A 21,194-nucleotide genomic window follows, 5' to 3' on the forward strand; every position below is an offset into this window, starting at 1 on the left:
TTCCCTCCCTCCTATACTCCAAATCTAGAGCGGGCTTTGCCAATGCAGTATTGCAGGGCATTCTGGCTCCTCCTAGTTCCACCTAGTGCCTACCACCCCTTTCCTAGCTTTGGGATTCTACCCATCTGTTATGACTGCAGCTGTATGCACGATGAACATAGTACAGTTTTGTACCTACCATAAATGTAGATGTTCGAGTGCTAACACAGCTGCAGTCCAGGTTTCCCTCCCTCCTTCCCCTCTTGGGATAGGCCTAGTGGCTAACATCTCCTCATGCAACCTGATTGGGGTATTTATTCTTGATGTATTTGCTTGCACTACTGTATTTTGATTATATGGCATTGCTTTATTACACAAATTTATGTATCGCCTTCATTCTGGGGGCACCTGACATCTGGGGCAAGAAAAACTGAAGAAAATGGCGTCGGCTGGTTCTTTTATACCCCTGTCGCACTGACGTCAGGGAAGAAGCGACGACAACCGACGCCGGACCTAGACTTTGGAATTCGGCCGACCGAGGACTCGCCTGACGGCTGGAGAACCCATCTGTTATGACTGCAGCTGTATTCGCACTCGAACATCTACATTTATGGTGGGTACAAAACTGTACTTTATTGACAACTCTGTCAGTAGTGCTCATTTGTGGGGAATATTTTACAGTTGACCCCCCCCCCCCCCAAAAAAAAAAAAAAAAAAAAAACCTGTTTTCTGTTACTTATTTGCTCCGAACTGGGTATTCTTTCAAAGCTTTGCATTTTAGTGGCTGTAGTCTGAGGTTAGCAGTGCAGTGAAACCCTTGTATATCACTGTGTTAGTGTAGATTCGTAGGTAAGTATTAGGCTAAGCTGCCCTTGCTGGCCATATTAAGCCAAGCCAATTTCCTTTTTTGTGCTCAAATTAACCTATCCTATTTGGTTAGAGATTGGTCTTGCCCATCCCATGGCCGATAATTATATTAACCCTCATACGGTCATACTAGATAAACTAGATTCAGGCCTGCTGAATCTAGCTTTGTTTGTATAACTTGAGCACTAATCCAGGCCGCCTTTTTTGGAGAAGGTTCCACTGCACCCCAGTGGCAGTTGTGTGCAGTTAGAACTTGTCTGAAGACTACATGAACAGGGTTTGGTTTTGAGATTTTTTTACTGGTTAATTGGGTTTTTGTTTAAAAGCCTTTTCTGATTGCTTGTAGTCCTCTAAAGCTGTTTTAAGTGTGTTTTTTTACAGTTTGTAGTCATTTAAAGCTGTTTTAAGTGTATTTTTTTTACTGTTTTTGCCTTATCTTTTCAAAAATTTTTTCCTTATTTCCCACCTTTCTAAGCTAGTATAGTCCAATTTTCAGGCTAGTGCCGAATTCAGGGCTGTGTTACAAGTTTCTGAGTTGCCCATACCTTACTTGGATAGAAGGAGGTTTCTCTGTTCACCTGTGAGAGAGGGGAATTTTGAGCAGCCATCTGTCCCTGGAGGAGTGGTTCCAGCCCAGAAGTTAGTTTATAGGCCATTTTGGGCTAATTTCTCTCTTTCATTTAGATGCTGTAAAAATCGCATTTGCATGGTTTTGCACATCCGGGCAGTGCCGGTTAACTAAGGCTAAATTATTCCTGGCTCCACCAAGTCTCCTCTTCAGTTTTTCCCTTGAAAGTAGTCTAACTCTCAACCTAAGCACTTAAAAAGCATCCTACAGTCCAGCACTTGCTCAGACCTAATAGCAAGCACTAATATACCCAGACACTTGATTGTCCAGCAGGGCAAGGCTCATTATTCACCCCTCACCAACCAAGCGACTAAGCAGCTCACCCTACTATTCAGGCATGACCAAAGGGCAATTTCAGGTATACTCTCCAGACCAGCTGGTGAACCTGGGTATCCTGCGGCAATGTTACAACTGCGTCATGTACACAGACAACCCTCTCCTCCTACCGCAGAACATTAACCTATGCGAGAGATGCAATTATATAGCTAAACTGGAGGCAAAGCTCTCTCCACCCAAGACCGGAACAGGTAGTCATGAGGAGCAGGTTAACACTTGCACCACACCTCTAGCCTCACATAGACATACTAAACCAGCACTGGCAAAAGATGCACATAAATACACTAAATCATACTCTGAGGTCTAAATAAAAACCTGGAAAAGCATAAGAGACCTCCAAAGCAGACACCCACAAAACCTGCACCTTCCGTCACAAACAAGACAACACATAAAACACAAAATCACTGTGCCGCACAATCACAGCCCTTGAGGCAAAATAACATGCGTGTAAAGCACACTAGTAATAGGCGACTCTATCGTCAGGCACACTGACGTCCCACTCACTAGGCTGGACAAGAAGGTTACTGTTGACTGCCTGTCTGGAGCCAGAATCCGCCACATAACACAAGCAATCGGGTCACTCCAGAACAAGTACAAATTTGACTCTGTCATTGTTCATGTTATGTTGGTGTGAATAACCCGAGACGTACCTCCCTGGACTACATGAAAAGAGACATGGAAGAGCTCTCTGATCATGTAGCCCAGGCAGGTATGACCCTGACCCTGAGTAGCATCCTGCCCTCACCAAGAATGATACTGCAGTATAAAGAAAAAAATGATCAATTCCAACAGTTGGCTAAGCTTCTTATGTCAGAGGGGATCCAGTGTCTGTCAGCCTGGGACGACATGCTCGACAAGCCTCGTTGCTTTGCAAGAGACTGCTTGCACCTGTCACCCCTAGGCTTTCGAATACTGGCCAAGGCTCTTGCTGCCCCCATAGTGCCTTTTTTAGGCAAGGCTCAAAAATCAAACCCACCTCCATTAACAGCACAAATAAAAAAAAATGCGGGTTATGCTACTCGACGCCAGGAGTTTAAATCTCAAAATGCACGTGCTCAAAGCACTCCTCAGTGTGGAGAACGTTGAGATCTGTGCAGTAACTGAAACCTGGTTCAAGGCTTCACAGAGCACCCCAGCACTACCGGGCTACAACTCCTACCACACATTTCGGCCACAGAACATGGACCGAAACACAAAAGGAGTGGGTGTATCCATATTCATCAAGGGTACCTACACCTCCAGGTTAGTGGCGCAGCATGATACTTCTGAGATCATCCATGTGCAGCTAACATCGGACAAATCTGTAATACAAATTGTGGCCTGCTACAGATCACCCTCCATGACCCAGGACCACCACTCCACCTTTCTGGAGACAGTGGAAAACATAAAGGTCCTACCGAACACCCTGATATTGGGAGATTTCAATTACCCTACCATTAACTGGGAAAACTACTCAAGTACAAACTCCCAGGTCCAGCGCTTCCTGTAATTAATTTATCAACTCAAATGCCCTGGATCAGCTAGTAAACCCCCCACCAGAGGTGAAAACGTATTGGACCTGGTCATCACCAACATGGGCGACAGGTGTTCTGCACCGAAGGTCAACCCGTCACTGGTTAGATCAGACTATAAACTAATCACTCTGGATGTCCACACCACACCACCAACCCCAACCAAGGAAACCACAGTGAACAACTTTTCTATAGCAAACTTCACCTTACTTAAGACAGAGGTGGTAAGTTTCACAGCCCCCACACTAAAGAATAACAGTGTCCAAGATGCAGGAACCTTTACAAATGCACTCTACGAGCACCTACAAGGATGCATGGATCGTGTCATCCCTAGCAAAACCAAGACTCACTCCCCTAAGAGAAGGAAACCAGTCTGGTGGACCCCTGCCATAAATAGGCTATACAATAGAAGAAGGAAACTAGTTCAGAAAAAAAAGCAAATCCCAAGAAGGAAAGACATCCCTGATCAGTATCAGTAAGAAACTAAGGTCCCTCATAAAAATCATCCAAGGCTAACTTCGAAAAAAAATAGCCAAGGATTCGAAAGATAACCACAAAGCCTTCTTTAGCTATGTCAAGAATCTAAGTGGCAACTCGCAGATATGCTCTGAGCTAGTGCAAAATAGCACAAAATATACCAAACCTACAGATATTGCCAAAATCCTGGCAGATAGATTCACTGCAAACTTCATGCCCTTCTCACCCCCAAATGGGCCCACAACAATACGGGAAAAGTGTAGTGTCCCAGAATTACATACGCACAGGTGAAAACAGCCTTCCGAAAGCACAGCGTCAGTGGGACCAGATGGTGTCCCAGGCTGCATCTTGCACTAAGTACAGAATGAACTAACCCCCCCCCCCCCACACACACACACACACACACCTAAACACACTGTTCAACCTCAGCCTCTCCACAGGCTACATACCCATAGAATGGCGCACAGCAACTGTTATTCCGCTTCACAAAGGAGGGGCCACAACTGACCCTGATATAAGCCTGACTAGCCTAGTCTGCAAGGCTATGGAGTGCATCATCATGGAACTCGTTAACAAAGACATTGGGAACCTACAAACACTTGACCCGACCCAGTTCGGCTTTAAGGGCTGATCATGCCTACTAAACCTGGTTGACTTCTTCGAGACAATCACCAAGGCCATAGATGAGGGGAAGGTGGTTCACACAGCCTACCTTGACCTCGACAAGGCTTTTGACACCATTCCCCACTCGGGAATTATAGAAAAACTCACCAGCCTGAACATAAACCCCTACGTCATGAGATGGGTTGTCAACTGACCTACAGACAGAACTCACACGGTAAGAGTAGCGGGCTCCAGGTCCGATTCTAAACCATTCACAAGTGGTGTCCCACAAGGCTCGGTCCTGGGACCCCTACTGTTCAGCATATACTTCTCGGAAGTATAGGCAAACACAGGAGGACTATGGCTAACCAAGTTTGCCGATGACTGCAAACTGGGAGCCATAATTGACTCTCCGGCTGACATGGATATTCTCCAAAAGGGCCTTACTGAGACGGACACCTGGTGTCAAAGTCATGGTCTCAAGCTAAATGCCAAAAAATGCATAGTCATCCCGTTTGGGAAAAACAAAACACCCATGAATTACCACATAGGTGGCAGCCCCCTTAATACAGAAGAGGTAATGATCTGGAGACCCAGGTAGATAGTAATCTCTCCTTTGATAATCTCTCTCCTTTGATAATCATTTTGCCAAATTATGCACAGTCCAACCAAAAGCGTGAACATCCAACGGCAATAAAATGAAAGTAAAGTATTCAAAAATTCGATTACTCTCGTAAAAGCAAACATAAAATTTATTTAAACGAGTAAGCGCTTTCGCCAAAGGCTTCTTCAGACTCTTGTTACAAAAGCAACTACCAAACAAACATATTTAAAACTGTCCAAGGCATACCATTCGTTAAAATTAGTCACCTGTTACTTTGACTTAAAGGTACAAATCCTAGTACATTTAAGATCACAATCGTGAATCTATTATTCTTAAAACCAGTATCATAATTGCTGGATATAGTGGATCGAACATGAAACATATACACAAGAGTTCATGGCATCAATATCCCAGTTCAAACAGTAGTGTACTGACTATTGAGCATAAAACCCGCATGTAGTTACACTCGCTAAACTGACAACGTTCCCAGTACATTCTTATGCCATGAGTTATGAACCAGCATTTAAAGATACAGAAACTCATACACTTAAAATCACAAACGTAAAACTGTTATTTATAAAATAATAACATGCATTGCTGCGTATAGTAGATCGAACATAAAACAATTACAAATGTGTTCAAAACATCAATGCCCCAGTTCAGACCAAAGTAAACCAAACATTAAGCACAAATCCTGTGTGTTATTTCATTCACTGGAATATCTACGTTTCCAGGACATTCATAAGCTATCAGCTTTAAAACAGCAGTTGTGCGAATATCGCACTTGTTTAACCATTCAAAAATAAGCTAAATGACAGTTCTTTAGTAGGTAAGTAACACTGACTTTACAATCTCTCTGTATTTAAGAGATTAGTAAATGGATCAAGTATCGCATTTGTTTAACATTTCAAAACTGACTTGGATGACAAATCTTTTGTAGATTAGTAACACTAACCTTACAATTTCTCTTTATTTCAGAGATTAACTCATGGAAATTCCCCTCATTTGGAAGAAACACCTCCCAGCGTGTATTCACCTAACTGATCACGCCGCGATTGCACGTTGAGACGCACGCATTTCTTTCTTCATAAAAATTCCTAAAAACATCAGTGCTGATTTTCAGAATTTACTGCACTAAAGTACGTGATCTGCACATAACATGCCCTTCTCACATTCGCATCTACCATGGAGTATATCACAAAATGTTCATATTTAAATAGACGGAAAGGCTAAAAATTGTTATGACATTTAGCCCTTATACCAAAAATAAAGACAATAGCCCTAATAAATACGATACAGAGCAGTGGATATTCTCTATATAAAGGCTTAGGTTCCACATCCTAAAGCACCATATATGAATAAAAACTCAATAAAATATGTAAGGGTTCAATTTAGAACATCAGGATTTAAAATATAATATATTGTAATACCAATATATAGTTTATAGTTCGTTGTGAAAGCAAACATAACAGTTAGGGAAAAAAATGGGTACTTTGCCAAATTAGTTAGGAAATCCTTCTGTGTAGCCCATCTAATTACCAAAGGGTTCGCATCTAGAAAGAGGTTATAGTGCCCCTCTACTCGTCACTCATCAGACCCATCATAAAGTGCAATGCCCCATTTGGGACGTACCTCACAAGACACTTCCAACAGCTGGAAAGACCACAAAAGTACCTCACCAAGAGGATTACTGGCCTCAAACATATGTCCTATGCAGCCCGACTGGAAAAACTCTGGCTGTACTCGGTGGCATATCGTTTACTCAGAGGTGATCTCTGCCTGACTTACAAAGCCATGTCCAACTCAGAATTGATGGACATGCTCCACCTAAAGAAATCAAAGTCACTGCGAGCCACTCGCTCTAGTGAGCTAAACCTCACCACAACAATAAATAGAACATGATGGAGGGATAGATTCCTGTCAGGGGCTCCCCATGCTTTGGAACAAAATTCCTAACTACATTCTACATTAGGCAGAGCCCCTCATTAACACTCTTCAAAAGAAACCTTGACGAGTGGATGGGTAACAGAAAATACACCCCTGGGATCACTTCATTGGCTCTTCTTGACAGAGGCTCAGTTAATTAATCAATGGGGCGGCGAAAGCTGACACACTCTGGCTAGGCTTATAAATGCCCTCGGGCAGATAGCCTAGTACCTACCTACCTATGAACCTATACCATAGATGATTTGTGGGGATCAGTGTATGGGATAAAGCATTTAGGAGTTGTATCTACCCATTAATAGTACAGAGGATAATGCTGGTGTACATTTGGTGTCCCATCCATAGGTCCAAGTTGCGCTTCAATGTAGTCAGAGATGAACTTTGTTTTATGTGGTTGGGTAGTCTGTTCCATCATAGCAGTATCCTCTGTGCGATGCATCTGTCCTTCCAAACTGTTCTGCTGATGTTGCAGAAGAGGTTTATATACCTAGACAAGAGTATTTCTAATTCACTTTGACTTGCTGATGTACAGTAACTCCATCAGTATTATGTCCTAGGACGGCCTGTATGCCAGACACAGGTCACCACTTAACAGTCTGTAGGAGACCAGTATAGTGACAGGGTTTTGAATAAGTTGTGTAGGGCATGTTGTTTTGGCCTTGTATCCTTTTAGTAAGATATCGCTTTGGTAATTGCATTTGCTGCATGTGTGTGGACAGATGCATTATATTCAGTGACTGGCCTAGTGAGGGTTGAGTAAATGGGGACAATGACATTTGTAGATCTAGACACAATCCCTTTTTACACAAGCTGCTATATAGTTTAGAAGGACTTACAAAAATGGACACGTTGGTCAGAAGCTAGGTCAGTGTCCACTTAAGTTTTCAAGTCCCAGATAAGTGGATCAGCTCTTAGGGGCGTATTGTTAATATGATAGTTCCCTGGTGTAGATGATTTCCCAAAGGATACAGTTATGCATTTTTGGCATTTAGTTTCAGGCCATGATTTTGACACCAGTTATTTGGGACAAACCTTCATGCAGGATGATGAAATCATTTGAGTATTCAGTGCCTGATCTCAGCTTGCAGACATTTCAGACTTAGCCAGAGCACTTTGGTTTTGGATTCTACTTAAGAAAAGTAGGTGCTAAACAGGAGAGGTCCCAGTACTTAACCTTGGGGGACTCCGCTGGTGACTGGTCTTTGTGGACGTAACTTCCCCTATTTGATTTCCTGCATCCTATCTGTGAGCCATTTGGTAAGCTAGATATTTTGCAGTATCTACAGCTTCAGCCTTCTTTCTTTCTGTAGCTGAAGCTCTGCTCACAGATCCATTGTTATCATGAGCACCCTTCACCTTTGTGTACACCCCTCATAGTTGACTTGACCCAACATCACAGCGTCTGTTTCCCAGCTTCTCTCGTTAGAAAGTAGGATGCTCAGTACATTTTTGTATCTCTTCATTTGTTCTCGATTCTGAAGTGTAGCAAACCTAAACTGCAGCTCAGACATGAATAAAATGTTTATTTTTGTATGGTCCTAAAAGGTTAATTTTATATTTCTGGTTTGCTTTTTTCAGGTTTAGTCCTGCTGGAAGTGTCATTGCCATAACTGAACGGCACAGAGCTAGAAGCGAGTCTCCACGAAGGTTGGATGAATCAAAACAGTCAAATTCACAGGTATGTCTCTGTTAGTAATGGTTTGTATTTCTGGGAAATCTGTTTTTGGGCATTTTTTTTTTTTTTTTTTTTTTTTTTGCTGCCTTTCGTTTTGGAGATTTGGATGGCTTATCTGCTTCAGTGACCTGCTGCCATTACTATACCACTCCTTTCATTAAAGGGTCAGTCACCCCTACCCCAGCCAAAGTCACTCAACATTATTTCTTAAGAATTAAAAGGTAGCTGGCAAGTTTGCAGGCAGGGCAGACATCTTCACTCTCTAGGAGTGTTTGACATAGCCAAAAGGTTGGCTAGGGGCATTATTTGAGTGGTCAAAGGATAGTTCTCCCTATTTTTATAGGGCTGACCTCCTTGCATGTGACAGAGGACTTTATACAAGATGTCTTGTGTACAGGTAGCATAGCAAACTGAAGACTTAAAATCTGTTAGATATTAACAGTGAGAAGGGAAAAGAAACAACATAAGGTAGTTAGTTATATGATTTAAATTAAATGCTCATTACATATGCAATTAAAAATTTAAAATCTGCTAGTTCCATGGTTTGGGCTACCCATGCCCAGTATGTGTACAAGTCCAGGAATTGGTGAGGTGGGCCTTAATGTGATGCTCAAAAAATTTTAAGCTAGTTATAGTTCTAATTTCAAGTAGTAAGGCATTCTACAGTTTAGCAATGTAGGAGTATAGAGAGTCACCTGAGCTGTTTTTACTCCTGGATACTTCCAAGTACAGCTTTATTAGTGGATCTTAGTGAACGGGTACTTGTATGGGGATTGTGGAGTCCTTGTAGATCTGGTGACCTTGTAGAGCTGGTGTTTTATCGGGTTTATAGTACATTTGGTGGGCAGTAGAGAGTTGTGTGAGAATGAGTTGGTGGGGTAGTTCTAACCAAGATAGTTGTCTTAGGGCCTTACAGTAATGGGTTCTAGGAGGACAGCTAGTGGCAAATTTGGCTATATTATTATACCAGGCATCTAGCTTGCTTAAGTCTGATTTGGAGAGGTTGGTAAGGATGGGTGAGGCTTATAGTAAAGTTGACAGAAGATGAGTTTTGGCTGTGGTTATTCTGGAGCTTGTGGTTAGGTAATTTTTACATCTGTATATGGTTCCTATTTTCTTGGGTACTTTTTTTTTTACAGTCTGGGCAATGTACAAGTCGAACCTCAGATTTTGATCAATAACACTGAGAAGTTGAGTGGATGGTACTGGTTCAATCAAAGACTTGTTACTGGATGTGATGTTGAAGTAAGTGGATTGGGTTTTGAATTTAGTGGAGTGGAAGAGCATGAGTTTAGTTTTATTTGGGTTCAAGATTGATTGGGCATCTGCCAACCATGATTCAATAGCATTGAAGGATGTTTGGGTTAAGTTCTGTAGTTCAGGTAGAGTTGGGGCAGAACATATGATAGTGGAGTCGTCTGCATACTGTATAAGGGTGGCTAGAGTTGTAGCATTATGGATATTATATGTAAACCGTTTAAAAAGGAGGGGGCTGCGAATAGACCCTTGAGGCACGCCCATAGTCACTGGTAGTAAGGGAGAAAGAGCTTTGTTCCACCGTACCGCTTGTTGCCAATCTATGAGATAGTACTAAAACCAGGCTAGAGTGGAGTAGCTTAGGTTCAGTTTGGTCAAGGCAGTCAGCAGTTTTGTTATGAGACACTGTATCGAAGGCATTTGATAAGTCTAAAAAGATTGCTGATACTAGGTCACCTTTATTTCTAAGTTGTCTGATGGTGTTAGTGAAGCTAATAAAGGCTGTGGTAGTACTGTGGTAGGGACGAAAGCCATGCCGAGTATTTGTAAGTAATCTATTGTCTAAGAGATGGTTAAGTATTTGGGTGTGAACAACACCTTTCAAGGATTTTTGATAGAGGGGATAGGATTGCCATACATACATACATGCATGCATGCATACATACATACAAATGTTTCAATCACGGGCATTAAAGCCCTTCTAGCTTGCCAATATGCCAAAACTCTTGTACCCATAATAAATGTCCAGGCTGTTCTTAAATATCTAAACTAGTACTTGGTTTAATGTAAATTGGTAGTCTGTTCTAAGCATCAGCTACTCTGTCAGAGAACCAATTGGTACACTTCTCATTCCTATAGAATCTTCTACATAGGTTATCTGACAATTCTCTAGTACTTTTTGACAAACATTCCCAGAGGTAGTTGTCTCTAAATGCCTTGTATACCTGAATAAGATCTCCTCTTAAATGGGCCGATAGTTAAGGAAGTCTGTGGAGGGACCTCCTTTGTGTAGGGGAATGATGTGAGCAATTTTCCAGAGAGTGGGATGCGTTGCTCTGATATGAAACGGTTAATTAGTAGGGAAACTGGATAGGAGTTGGCTTCAGCTGCTATTTTTAAGTATGTTGAGGGTAGGTTGTCAGCTGCTAGGGTTGTGGATTTTAGCCTGAGGAAGTATTTGTGTATGTTGTGGGTTGGGACTGGTTTTAAGGAGAATGTGTTATCTAGTAGAGAGGTTAGGTTGATGGGCAGTGATTGGAAGTTTTGGTTCGTAAGGATTTTGATGGAGTTAATGAAGTATTTATTAAACTGGGTAGCAATACATTCTAGGGTATTACTTGCTGTTATTTGAGGGGGTCTTAGTTTCACCTGGTCATAGTATTTTATTAAAAGTTGTTCAGAAATTGAGGATTATTTTGGTATTTAGCTTGTAAGCTAGTATAGTAATTCTTCTTATCAAGTCTTATTTTGGTTTTGGCTTTATTTCTTAGCTGGAGATGCTTCTGGTGAGTAACTATTGATTTTTTTGTGGGTCCATTCGTGCCACGCTTTATTCCTTTCTTTTAGGGGTGATTTTGTGTGTTTACTGAGCCAAGGAGAGTAATTAGATTTTGCTCGTATTGTCTGGATAGGGGCCATGTTATTTAAGATATTTAAAAATGTGGTTTTAAATTAGTTGACTGCACTGTCCAGGGATAAAGTTTTGAGGGGTTTCCAGTTGCAGATTTTAAGGGATGTTACAAAGTCTTGAGGCCTGAAATTTTTGGTGTTGCGAATTTAAGTAGATGGTTTTTTTTGTAGGATTTGCCTGGTGATGTATAATGTATGTTGGGTGGTGGTCACTGAGTGAGTCGGGGAGGGTACCAGAACTATAGAAAAGTGTGGAGTAGTTGGTGAGAATCCATTCAATGATGGTTTCCTTTTTAGTAGTTTTATCAAACCTTGTTGTGGTTTGAAATAATTGGGTAAAGCCGTAAAGGTTGATATGGGTGATAGGGTGTTCAGAGTTGCAGGAGTATAAAGTCCCCTAGTGTAATGGTCTGTTGTGGGATATTATTGGAGGCCCATTGTAGGATGGTTTCAAGTTTGTCTTGGTTGTTGCCAGGAGGAATATAGGTACCCATCATGTTATTTTTATTTTGGTTGAGTTTTATTTTAGCCAAGAATATTTCTAAGTTGGCGATATTGGGGGGGGGGGTTAAGGTTAACTCTCTCTAATGTAAGATGGTTTTTGAAGAGCAGGGCTATGCCACCACCCCTTTTTATTTTCCTATCTTGCCTGAGAATGCTATAGCCAGTGGGAAGAATTTCATTATCAAGGATATCTGGTTTGAGCCAGGTTTCTGTCAGGGGAATATACAGAGGCTTGCGTGAATTTCCTGTAATTTGTTTAAAATGCTTCTTATGTTTATTATGAGTAGTGGTTTTGAGCACTGGATTGTGTTGTCCTGAAAGGGTGAGGGTCCGGGGTTGGGGTGAATGTCTCCACTGAAACGGAGTAGGATGGCTGTTAAGTAGTTCTTTAGGTATTTGAGTATTAGTTTATTGTATTGCACGGTTGCCTGTAGGGTACTACATTGGGGGAACCATTTGGGGGGGGGGCAATATCTAAAGCTGTTTAGTTGTAGATAGCTGGGTTAATGGAAAATGTAATTGGTTTAATTTTGAATGGATTATATGGTTGATGGAAGTAAGTGTGCTGGGTGTAACTTAAGTTTGTGTAATAGGATGTAAGGTAGGACAAGGTGCTAAGAGTGAATAGTGCTACACATTTAAGGATGAGCATGGTGTAGTAGAATGTCAGTGAATATGGTAAGAATGAGGTGGGTGTGTATTGGTTGGTAAGTGTATTATGGTGAATAAAGTGTGATGGAGTAAGGAGAGGTGATTATGGAAGTGAAGCAAGATGGGATATGTTCTTAATTTACTAAAAAGGTGTGTCCTATGAGTGGATAATTGGTGAGGAGTGCTGAGAAATTTTAATTGGGTGAGAGAAGCAGTGGGTGTGGTTGACTAGGAATAAATGTAATTGAATGGGGGGTGGGTGGAATGGGGGTAGGGTAGTGGAGCGGAGCAGGTTGCACTCAGGAGAAATTGAGCAGCAAATGCTGCAAAAAGCAATATATAGATCTGATTTCAACTGTGTCCTTTCTGGGTAGATACCTAGTTTGGAGCAGACATAAAGTGGCACTTTAAGTACCTTTTTGCCTCTATTTTACAAGTGGCCAATTCCAGTGTATCTACTGGGTTACCCTTTTTTTCGCCTAGAGCTTTATCTTGGTTTACTGATAACTAAAAAGAAAAGTATAAGTAGGGAATGTATTTACAACTGATGGGGGTGGGGAGCAGCTGTTGTCCCTAGCTGTGGGTAGAGACAGTTATTTCTGGAACCAGTTATTTCTGCTTTAGACCAGGTACTTTCTACAGCAGCAGGCTAAGAGGGAAATATAGCTAGACGCCTACAGTAACTTATTTTCTTTTTAAATCCCTTGAGTCCTTGTGGCTGGTTTCTTCACTGCAGATGCGGTCAGTAGTCAAGGATTCAGCAAGGGGGGGGTGCTGAGAGAGAACCCGATAGCAGGGACAATGGTCACTAAATGAAAAGATGGAGACAAAAAGAATTATTACTTTAAGGTCTCTGAAAGGGGAATGAGAGAGAAGTGCTGTAAAAAGTAACTGAAATAATAAGTTATCACCCAGGCAGGAAGGGTATTGGGTTTAAGAGTAGCAGCACGTTGTACTATTTACACTGGTGCAAAGTGTTAAGTAAAAAAGGCTCGGGCAACTCTTATTGCATTTGCATATGAAGCCCTTGACATAAAAAATGCCTTGCTTAGTGCTATGTACTGGATAATTTAGGTAGCCCATGAATTTAGAGAGAGTTCTATCACAGGTATAGCAGTAATAAACTATCACAGCAATTGTATACAACAGTACGTAAATATTGCAACACAGACATTTACACATCTACATTACTGTAATATTTCTCATGGTACAGCAGTTAAAACAACTAAGGATTGCTCTGATTTTAGCCGTAATATGGTGTTCAGTATTTAACTTCTGCTTTCCTTCAAACTGAATCACAGAACACTCAGTCACACTGCTTAGCATCTATTTTAACTAAAAAGTATGTACTAAACAAAAGGGATGAGGAGTAGCAACCCAGTTTGATACTATACATTCGTAAGTCCCAGCAGCATGAAGCACACTAAGCACCAAGTCAGACTGGAAAATGATACATTGTTAACACTTTTTGTCTACAACTTAGCTAACATCTACAACTTTCAGCAAATGTAAGTAAGGGGTAAGTGTGAGTGTGATAGGTAGATTCCATACAAGGACTTGCATGTCTTTTTTTGCCTCGGTCCGGAACACAACCACAGTACTTGCTCCATCTGTCAAGCCTTCATTCAAAATCCCTTTGGTCTAGGCTTTCTGTTCGCAATACCTTTCTTGAGACCCAGCATCTTAAGCATTTGGCCTAGTCCAAGATGGCTGATGTCTCTCTGCTGTCAAAGAAAAATTTGAGGCCTTGAGTGGATACGTAGTGCAATGTTTCTGACTCCGATGTTCCTTCTGAGGTCACAGAATTTGTGGTACGTCAGCCAACTGAGAAGTAGCCGGCTACCGAAACCCTGTTGGAGGTTGGTATGTCTCCTGAGGCTTTGCAGGCTAACAGTACATCCAAAGAACCATGTCTAATCATTTTCGAAAGACCGCACAGCGTTTCTCAAATTTTGCTTAGGGAAGAGATCCCAGACTGTATATAATAGGTCAGACATGGTTCCATACCTCCACATCTCATCCAAGTGGACGTTGCACCTAAAAATCAAAAGTAGAGCACTAAGCGTGTGGCCTTTCTTTCAGCAGCTGGAGAGAAGGAGTGGATAGATTTCACACAGAGGTAGTTCAAAGCTGTTATGTCTTTGAACCTTCCCTCCTCTGGGACTCTGCAACCAATGGCTACCCCTCAAAAACCTGTCCTGGTTTTATCTTCTGATGGGGAACAGGACTATAACTCTGACCATTCCCTGTACTATTCCTCCCAGTTTATTCTCCAGGGCAGATCTCTCTTTCACCTGATTCCCTATTGAGTAAGCTTCTTTTTGTGAGACTATACAGAACATGATGAAATACTTTGAATGGCAATCTACACAGATCTCTGATGTTCTGTAGAATTATTACACCTTCATGGAGATGGGTATCGCTGCCCCTTCAGTCTTCCCTGTCCTTGAGGCTTTCCATAATGCCTTTCAGTTTCAGTCCACCTCTTCTGCACCTGATTCTCAACTACCAGCTTGGAAGAGACCAGACAGATTTTACAGGATCCTTGATGACTTTAGGTAGAAGAACCCAGTGGCAGACCTTATGTAGCATCTCTCTCTCTCTCTCTCTCTCTCTCTCTCTCTCTCTCTTTTTCTTTAGACAAGACCACTAAGCTTCTGTCCAGTGCAGATGCCCTGCATACTGACCATGATAGTGGCACTGTGGAAGATGGGGTAAGTAGGTTTACACCTCTTCTACCCTTACTTTTAGGGCAATTAACTACAAGACTAAAATGACAAAGTACTTGGTCTCTGTCCTGCATTCCTTAACATTATAGTGGAGTATCTCACAGGAGAGTCTTGGCTCCAAATGCAGACCCTTCTGTCCCAGGCCACTCGAATGGCCAGACACAGCATTAAGTGCAGTTATGATACTGTGTATGCTTTTTCTAGGGCAGCTGTCAATCTGTTATTCGTAGATATGCATGGCTTCACAGTCAGCCTATAACTGACTATTTCAAATCTAAAATTCTACACTCGTCCTTGGACAAAGACTTAATGTTAGGCCCTCAGATGGCCATGAAAGACTGCAGGCAGATCCTACTGTCCTCAGTTCCTAGGTACCATACGAACTACCCATTTAAATCTACCTCCATCATTAGACAGGATCCTAGGACAGCTCAGAAACAAAGAACTGTAACTCATGCCAGGCCTTCTACATCGGTAAGACCGAGCGTAAGTTAAAACAGCGTATGTATGAACATAATTACACTATTTCTAAGAACGAACCTACTAATGCTTTAGCTTGCCACATTATTAAACATCCAAGCCACCAGTTTCAGTTTTTTGTACTGAAACAGGTGGATGATGCCCCACTTGTAGGTCCTTGGCAGATCCAACTCGAAATGGAGGAGTTGTATTGGCAAATAAGGACGGCGGCCCATTTTTCTCCAAGTTTGAATGAACAAATTTCTGTAACATCTATTTTGAGGAAATTAGCATTAAAAAGATAGCCATAAGGAGATAATATTTAGTTAGTTAACTTTGGCATTCAACAAATACATCCTGCAGAATTATACCCCTTGAGTTACTGGAAGTAATTGAATTTAGTTAAGTGAGCCCTGGTTGACATGTATTTAATCTAGTTTTGGTTGGTAATTTATATTATTTATTGTAACAAATTATGATTAGTAATGAAGTATGTGTTTTTATTATATGTTTTAAATACTAGGTTTACATGCTTGTTTATAAGCATTTTAATGTTTTCACATTTAACTTAGTGTAGTTTTGTTAACATTATACACTATTTCAATAGAAGTAAGTATTTACTACTAGGTTGCTGTGCAACACTAGTTTAATTGAATTAATGAATTGGAGTGATCACCTGATACTAATTAGTTTAAATAGTATTGCAGCTTGCATTCCGTGTTTGTTTGTTTGTTCACTTTTTATTCTGAGGAAGGAGGGGTATTAACCTTTCCGAAAGCGCTTAATCTGTTCTTTTATATTTAAAAATTGCGTGTTGGAGGCTCAGTTTTCCGTTGTGTGTGCTTCAATGATACTGTAGATGCTTTTTCTAGGGCAGCTGTCACAGGATCTGTTATTCGTAGATATGCATGGCTTCACAGTCAGCCTATAACTGACTATTTCAAATCTAAAATTCTACACTCGCCCTTGGACAAAGACTTAATGTTAGGCCCTCAGATGGCCATGAAAGACTGCAGGCTGATCCTACTGTCCTCAGTTCCTAGGTACCATACGAACTACCCATCTAAATCTACCTCCATCATTAGACAGGATCCTAGGACAGCTCAGAAACAAAGAAATGCTCCATTGAACAGGTACTCTGAAAAACCCTACAAGGGAACCTGTAGCTAGGGGACCACACTTTGGAAGCAGAAAGCTATGACTACCTTTGCAGCATCCCTCCCCTGTCCTTAGCCTCATTACTCTTCTTTCTCAAAGACCGTCTTTCCCTGGCCAGGTGAAAAGCTGTTACTGCAAACAAGTGACTCCTCCCTATCATCTGATACTGTTGTGCCATGTCTTGGGAAAGCTCTCTGAAAGGCATGCCACAACATTCTCAAAACAAGTCTCCCTTCTGGCTTCCGTTATTCAAGACATTTTGAATCCAGGTACCATCTAGCAATCAGGGTACCATCTAGCAAGACCCAAAGGACTTTGTGGGAAAAGGTTTTTTCTTGGGACTAGAAAAATTCTGGATTAAAACAAGGGCATTGGAGACCCATCCTAGACCTGCCTATTCTGAGCATTTACCTTGAGTTAAGTGCTTACCTGAAGATAAATGTTCAGGATAGAAAACTTAAGTGCTCAGTATTTAGCTGAAAGTGTCGTCTTTCAAATTGTTCTCTCTTAAGACTCTTCTTCCTTTCATCTCTCCACAGGCTTTCTTGGTGTTAGTAGATCTGAAGGATGCCTACTTAAACATTCCATTCATCATTCTTGCATGAGATTCCTCAGATGTTTTTTTGGCTTCTTACATTTTCAGTTTACCTCTCCACTCCGCTTTTTGGTCTTTCCACAGTCCCATTAATATTTGCAAGGTGCCTAGTGCCAATATTAGCCTTCTGTCATACTCAAGGAATTCAAATTTCCCATACTTCGACCTTCTAATCCGGCCTCTCCTCTCTGCTGAAGTTCTTCAGCATCTTCACTTCACCCTCCATCTTCTGATAGGTGTAGGTTTTACTATAAACTACAAAAAAAAAAATCACACGTTTCTTACATAATGATAAAGATTGCACAAAGTTAAATATGCATTTCCCCTTCCTTGCAGATGTACATAAAGTTTGGAGCCAAACAGTTTGCTCTAAGTAATGCGTAAAAGGGCATGTAGCAACAAGTTTAATGATTCACCATCTTGGCACGCATGCCATGACCATATAGGGATTTTTAGGACCAGCTATCTTAAGGACTTGCTGGAGATGCTCACCATTTTGAGTATGGATGGTATAAAAGTGAGACTGCACGTGGTGCAGATTAACTGACAGAGTCATCGAAAGAAGGATCTTTGTTGGAGACTAGACGGTCAATCTAGGAAGGCAGAGCAGAAACTCGGTTATAAGAGACTCTATTGTATTTGTTTTCATACTGTAAAAGTATTTACAGTAGTAGTGTGTTTAAACAGTTGGTTGTAAGTTTTAATAAATCAACTTTGAACCCAAGACACAGTTTAGTGCATTCTATCAATGGTGAGTTGGACAGCTTCAATGTAGTTTTCACTACTTATATCTTGAGCCGACCAGATATTCACTTTTTTTAACCGCTACTAGTCCAGTTCAACGTTGACGTCCGCTACGTTAATTCGCCAGACGTCAGTATTGAGGTACAGTAACATCTGTGGAAAAAGCTTTGGTCCAACAGCTACTTCAGGATGACCACGACAATGGAATCATTTTAGCGACACACCGACAGTTGCAAAGCCTGATCTTGATCAACTTCACAACCTTTTTGCAGAGATGGTAAAACTTTTCAGCAAACAATATGGAAGAACTTAAAGTTTAGCTACTAAATATAAAGATTAATGTTGCTGGCTCCGGTTACTTACTTTGGTATAATGTTAACAAACACTTTGGTATTATAAAAAAAAAAAAAAAAAAAAAAACATTGATGAAGCTTGTTTGGCAAAACTAATTACAGGTTTTAATCAGTATGTAGAAGAGACAGACTCTAAGGTTTTCAATGTATTATGTACTAGGTGTGAAAGCTGCGGTGGTGGTGCTGCGGTAGCGTTGTCGCCTCACAGTAAGATGTCCTGTTCGATTTCTCAGCTAGAGCATCTTCTGTGTGGAGACATGCGTGAATGGGCGTACCTTCGTTGAAGGTTGTGCGTCAGGGCCGGCAACTCGGCATGTAAAAATCCACTGCTAATCATTAACGGACTGGAGTTCTGCTGTGGCGACCCCTAACCGGGAAAAGCTGAAAGACACAACATGTACTAGGTGTGAAAGAAGAACCAGTTATAGTTTGTAAAGAGTGTGGCAAATCTTTCACCAATTTAGATTGGTCTGGCCATGAACTGCCCAGATGACACATTGCTGGACATGTTACCACACGCATTGCCTGTCATGCAAGTTACACAACCTACAAAAGATGTCAAGAATTATTTTAAAATGTACATTAATTGTTGATTTTATTTGGTACATATAGCTCTTAGTGGGAAACATTAGCACAGCAGCAAGGGGATACTGGTAAAATTACAGCCATGCTAAAAATTTAAACCAGAAAATGGCGAACACCTTAAAATTACACTATGCACTCTTCAGGAATATCACACATATACCATTGGCTTGCTTAGAAAATTACAACATACACTGGAAGTCTTGCACTGTGACATTTTGGCATTTCAAGAAACTGCAGAACAGGAAGTGCAGTTAAACAGTGAACAGGCTTTTAATAAGTCTTTAAGGGATACAGTAAGTTCACTAGAAAAACAACTAGAGCAAAGGGGTGAAAAAGAATCTTCTGTAAGACGGGAAGATCTGGCAGCTGTAAACAGACCATTAGATTTATGCCAGCAATCTAGGCTCTTGCAGGTCATTCCTCGGTGGGATGATAAAAGGCGTTTTCTATAATATACCTTTGAAGAATGGGTGGCAAACACTGGAGGAAGGGAGTGGTCTGACTCTTTGATTAAGTGCTTCAAAAATTTTGTACCCAAGTGTTATGTCAGATATATTGAAACAGAGGGAGTGGATATAGATTCACCTGTCGTAATGTTGCAGGCATATACACAGGGGCAGCCAGTGACTACTAAGCTGATAGTAATAAAGGCAGGCTTGTGGAACAGACAAAACATGTTAAACTTTCTTCCTAAACAGTACATCAATTAACATAAAAAGATTTATGGATCTGACTGTTCAAAAACTCCTGATCTAGTTTTCTAGAGTGAGTCAAGAGAGTCTCTGGTAGTATAAAATGCATACATGAGGAGGGGTCAAAAACCTTAGCAGTGGTAAGAAGTGATGCAACCAAAAATATCTTCAGTATACAAGAGACAGAAATATGTTAAGTAGGCAAAGGAAGGGCTGTGGAATGAGAGAGCAGGATCTCGTAGCACAGTGTCAGCACCACCCTATGAGGAGCAAGACAGGAGACAAAGGGAAAGAATAAGATTAAAGGACAGTGCTTGAGAAGTGTAAATGCATGGGACAAGTTAAGCAGGAATGTGATTATTACACCAAGTGGAAGACTAAATAAATACAGAAGGGAATATACCCATCCAGTCAAACAAATAAGGATGACAAGGACACTCAGGGTAAACCTTTTTATAATGTCAGTGGAGCAGTTATAGGAAACCAGTTAGACAGAACGGGTTATATCAGCGTGATAGACAGGGAGGAGCAGATGCAAGATCAGAGGAACCCTTCTTATAAACAAGATATAAAAAGAACAGAACATCTGGCCAGGGGAAAAAAATCGGACAATATACACTGATTATAGCAAAGAACAAGATAGAGAAGGGTCACTTCACTTGGTAGAGGCAATTAGAAGGGAAACATACATCCAAAGCATGGAAGATAAATTGTACATAGTAAGGATGTGCCCCCCCCCCCCCAATCCAATCATGATGCCGGATTCCATTTTCATTAGGCACAGATAAGAGACCATTAATTGATGTCTGGGTGGAGGGGCAGCTATGGTCAAATGTATTGGAGGATAAAATGTATTGGATACAAAAGCTGCAGTGTCAGTTGCAAATTGACTAAAAATAGATTTGAGTAAGAAAACCGCTATTTCAGAATTCAGTGGAGCACAAGTAATAGCAGTAAGCAGCCAACCAGTTCAAATGCAATTCAAAGGAGGAGACAGAACAACAGACAAGTTCTATCCTGGTTAGGAGTTGTACTAGATTTTATCAACAATATAATCTAGCAGATGGAAACGGTACCACTACAGACAAACCCGTGTATGGTCATAGAAGTACAAGGCACTGATAAAAAGGTACAATAGTATTCCTGATCTGACACCAGAACAGGAAGATAATTTACAGGATTTGGTTAACAGGTTTGACTATCTCTGGGCAAAA

General features: G+C 41.1%; 1 protein-coding gene across 1 annotated transcript in view; it reads left to right on the plus strand.

Annotated features, from left to right (window-relative positions):
• Positions 1 to 21,194, plus strand: part of ZBTB37 (zinc finger and BTB domain containing 37) — a 178,819-nt gene that overhangs the window by 119,293 nt on the left and 38,332 nt on the right. Inside the window, exon 3 of the mRNA XM_044085263.1 lies at positions 8,528 to 8,627. Coding sequence (XP_043941198.1) covers positions 8,528 to 8,627 — 100 coding nt within the window. The remainder of the gene's footprint in view (positions 1 to 8,527; positions 8,628 to 21,194) is intronic.

The sequence above is a fragment of the Protopterus annectens genome, chromosome 10.part0 (assembly GCF_019279795.1).
Source record: "Protopterus annectens isolate FY-2018-M chromosome 10.part0, PAN1.0, whole genome shotgun sequence".
NCBI lineage: Eukaryota > Metazoa > Chordata > Ceratodontiformes > Protopteridae > Protopterus > Protopterus annectens.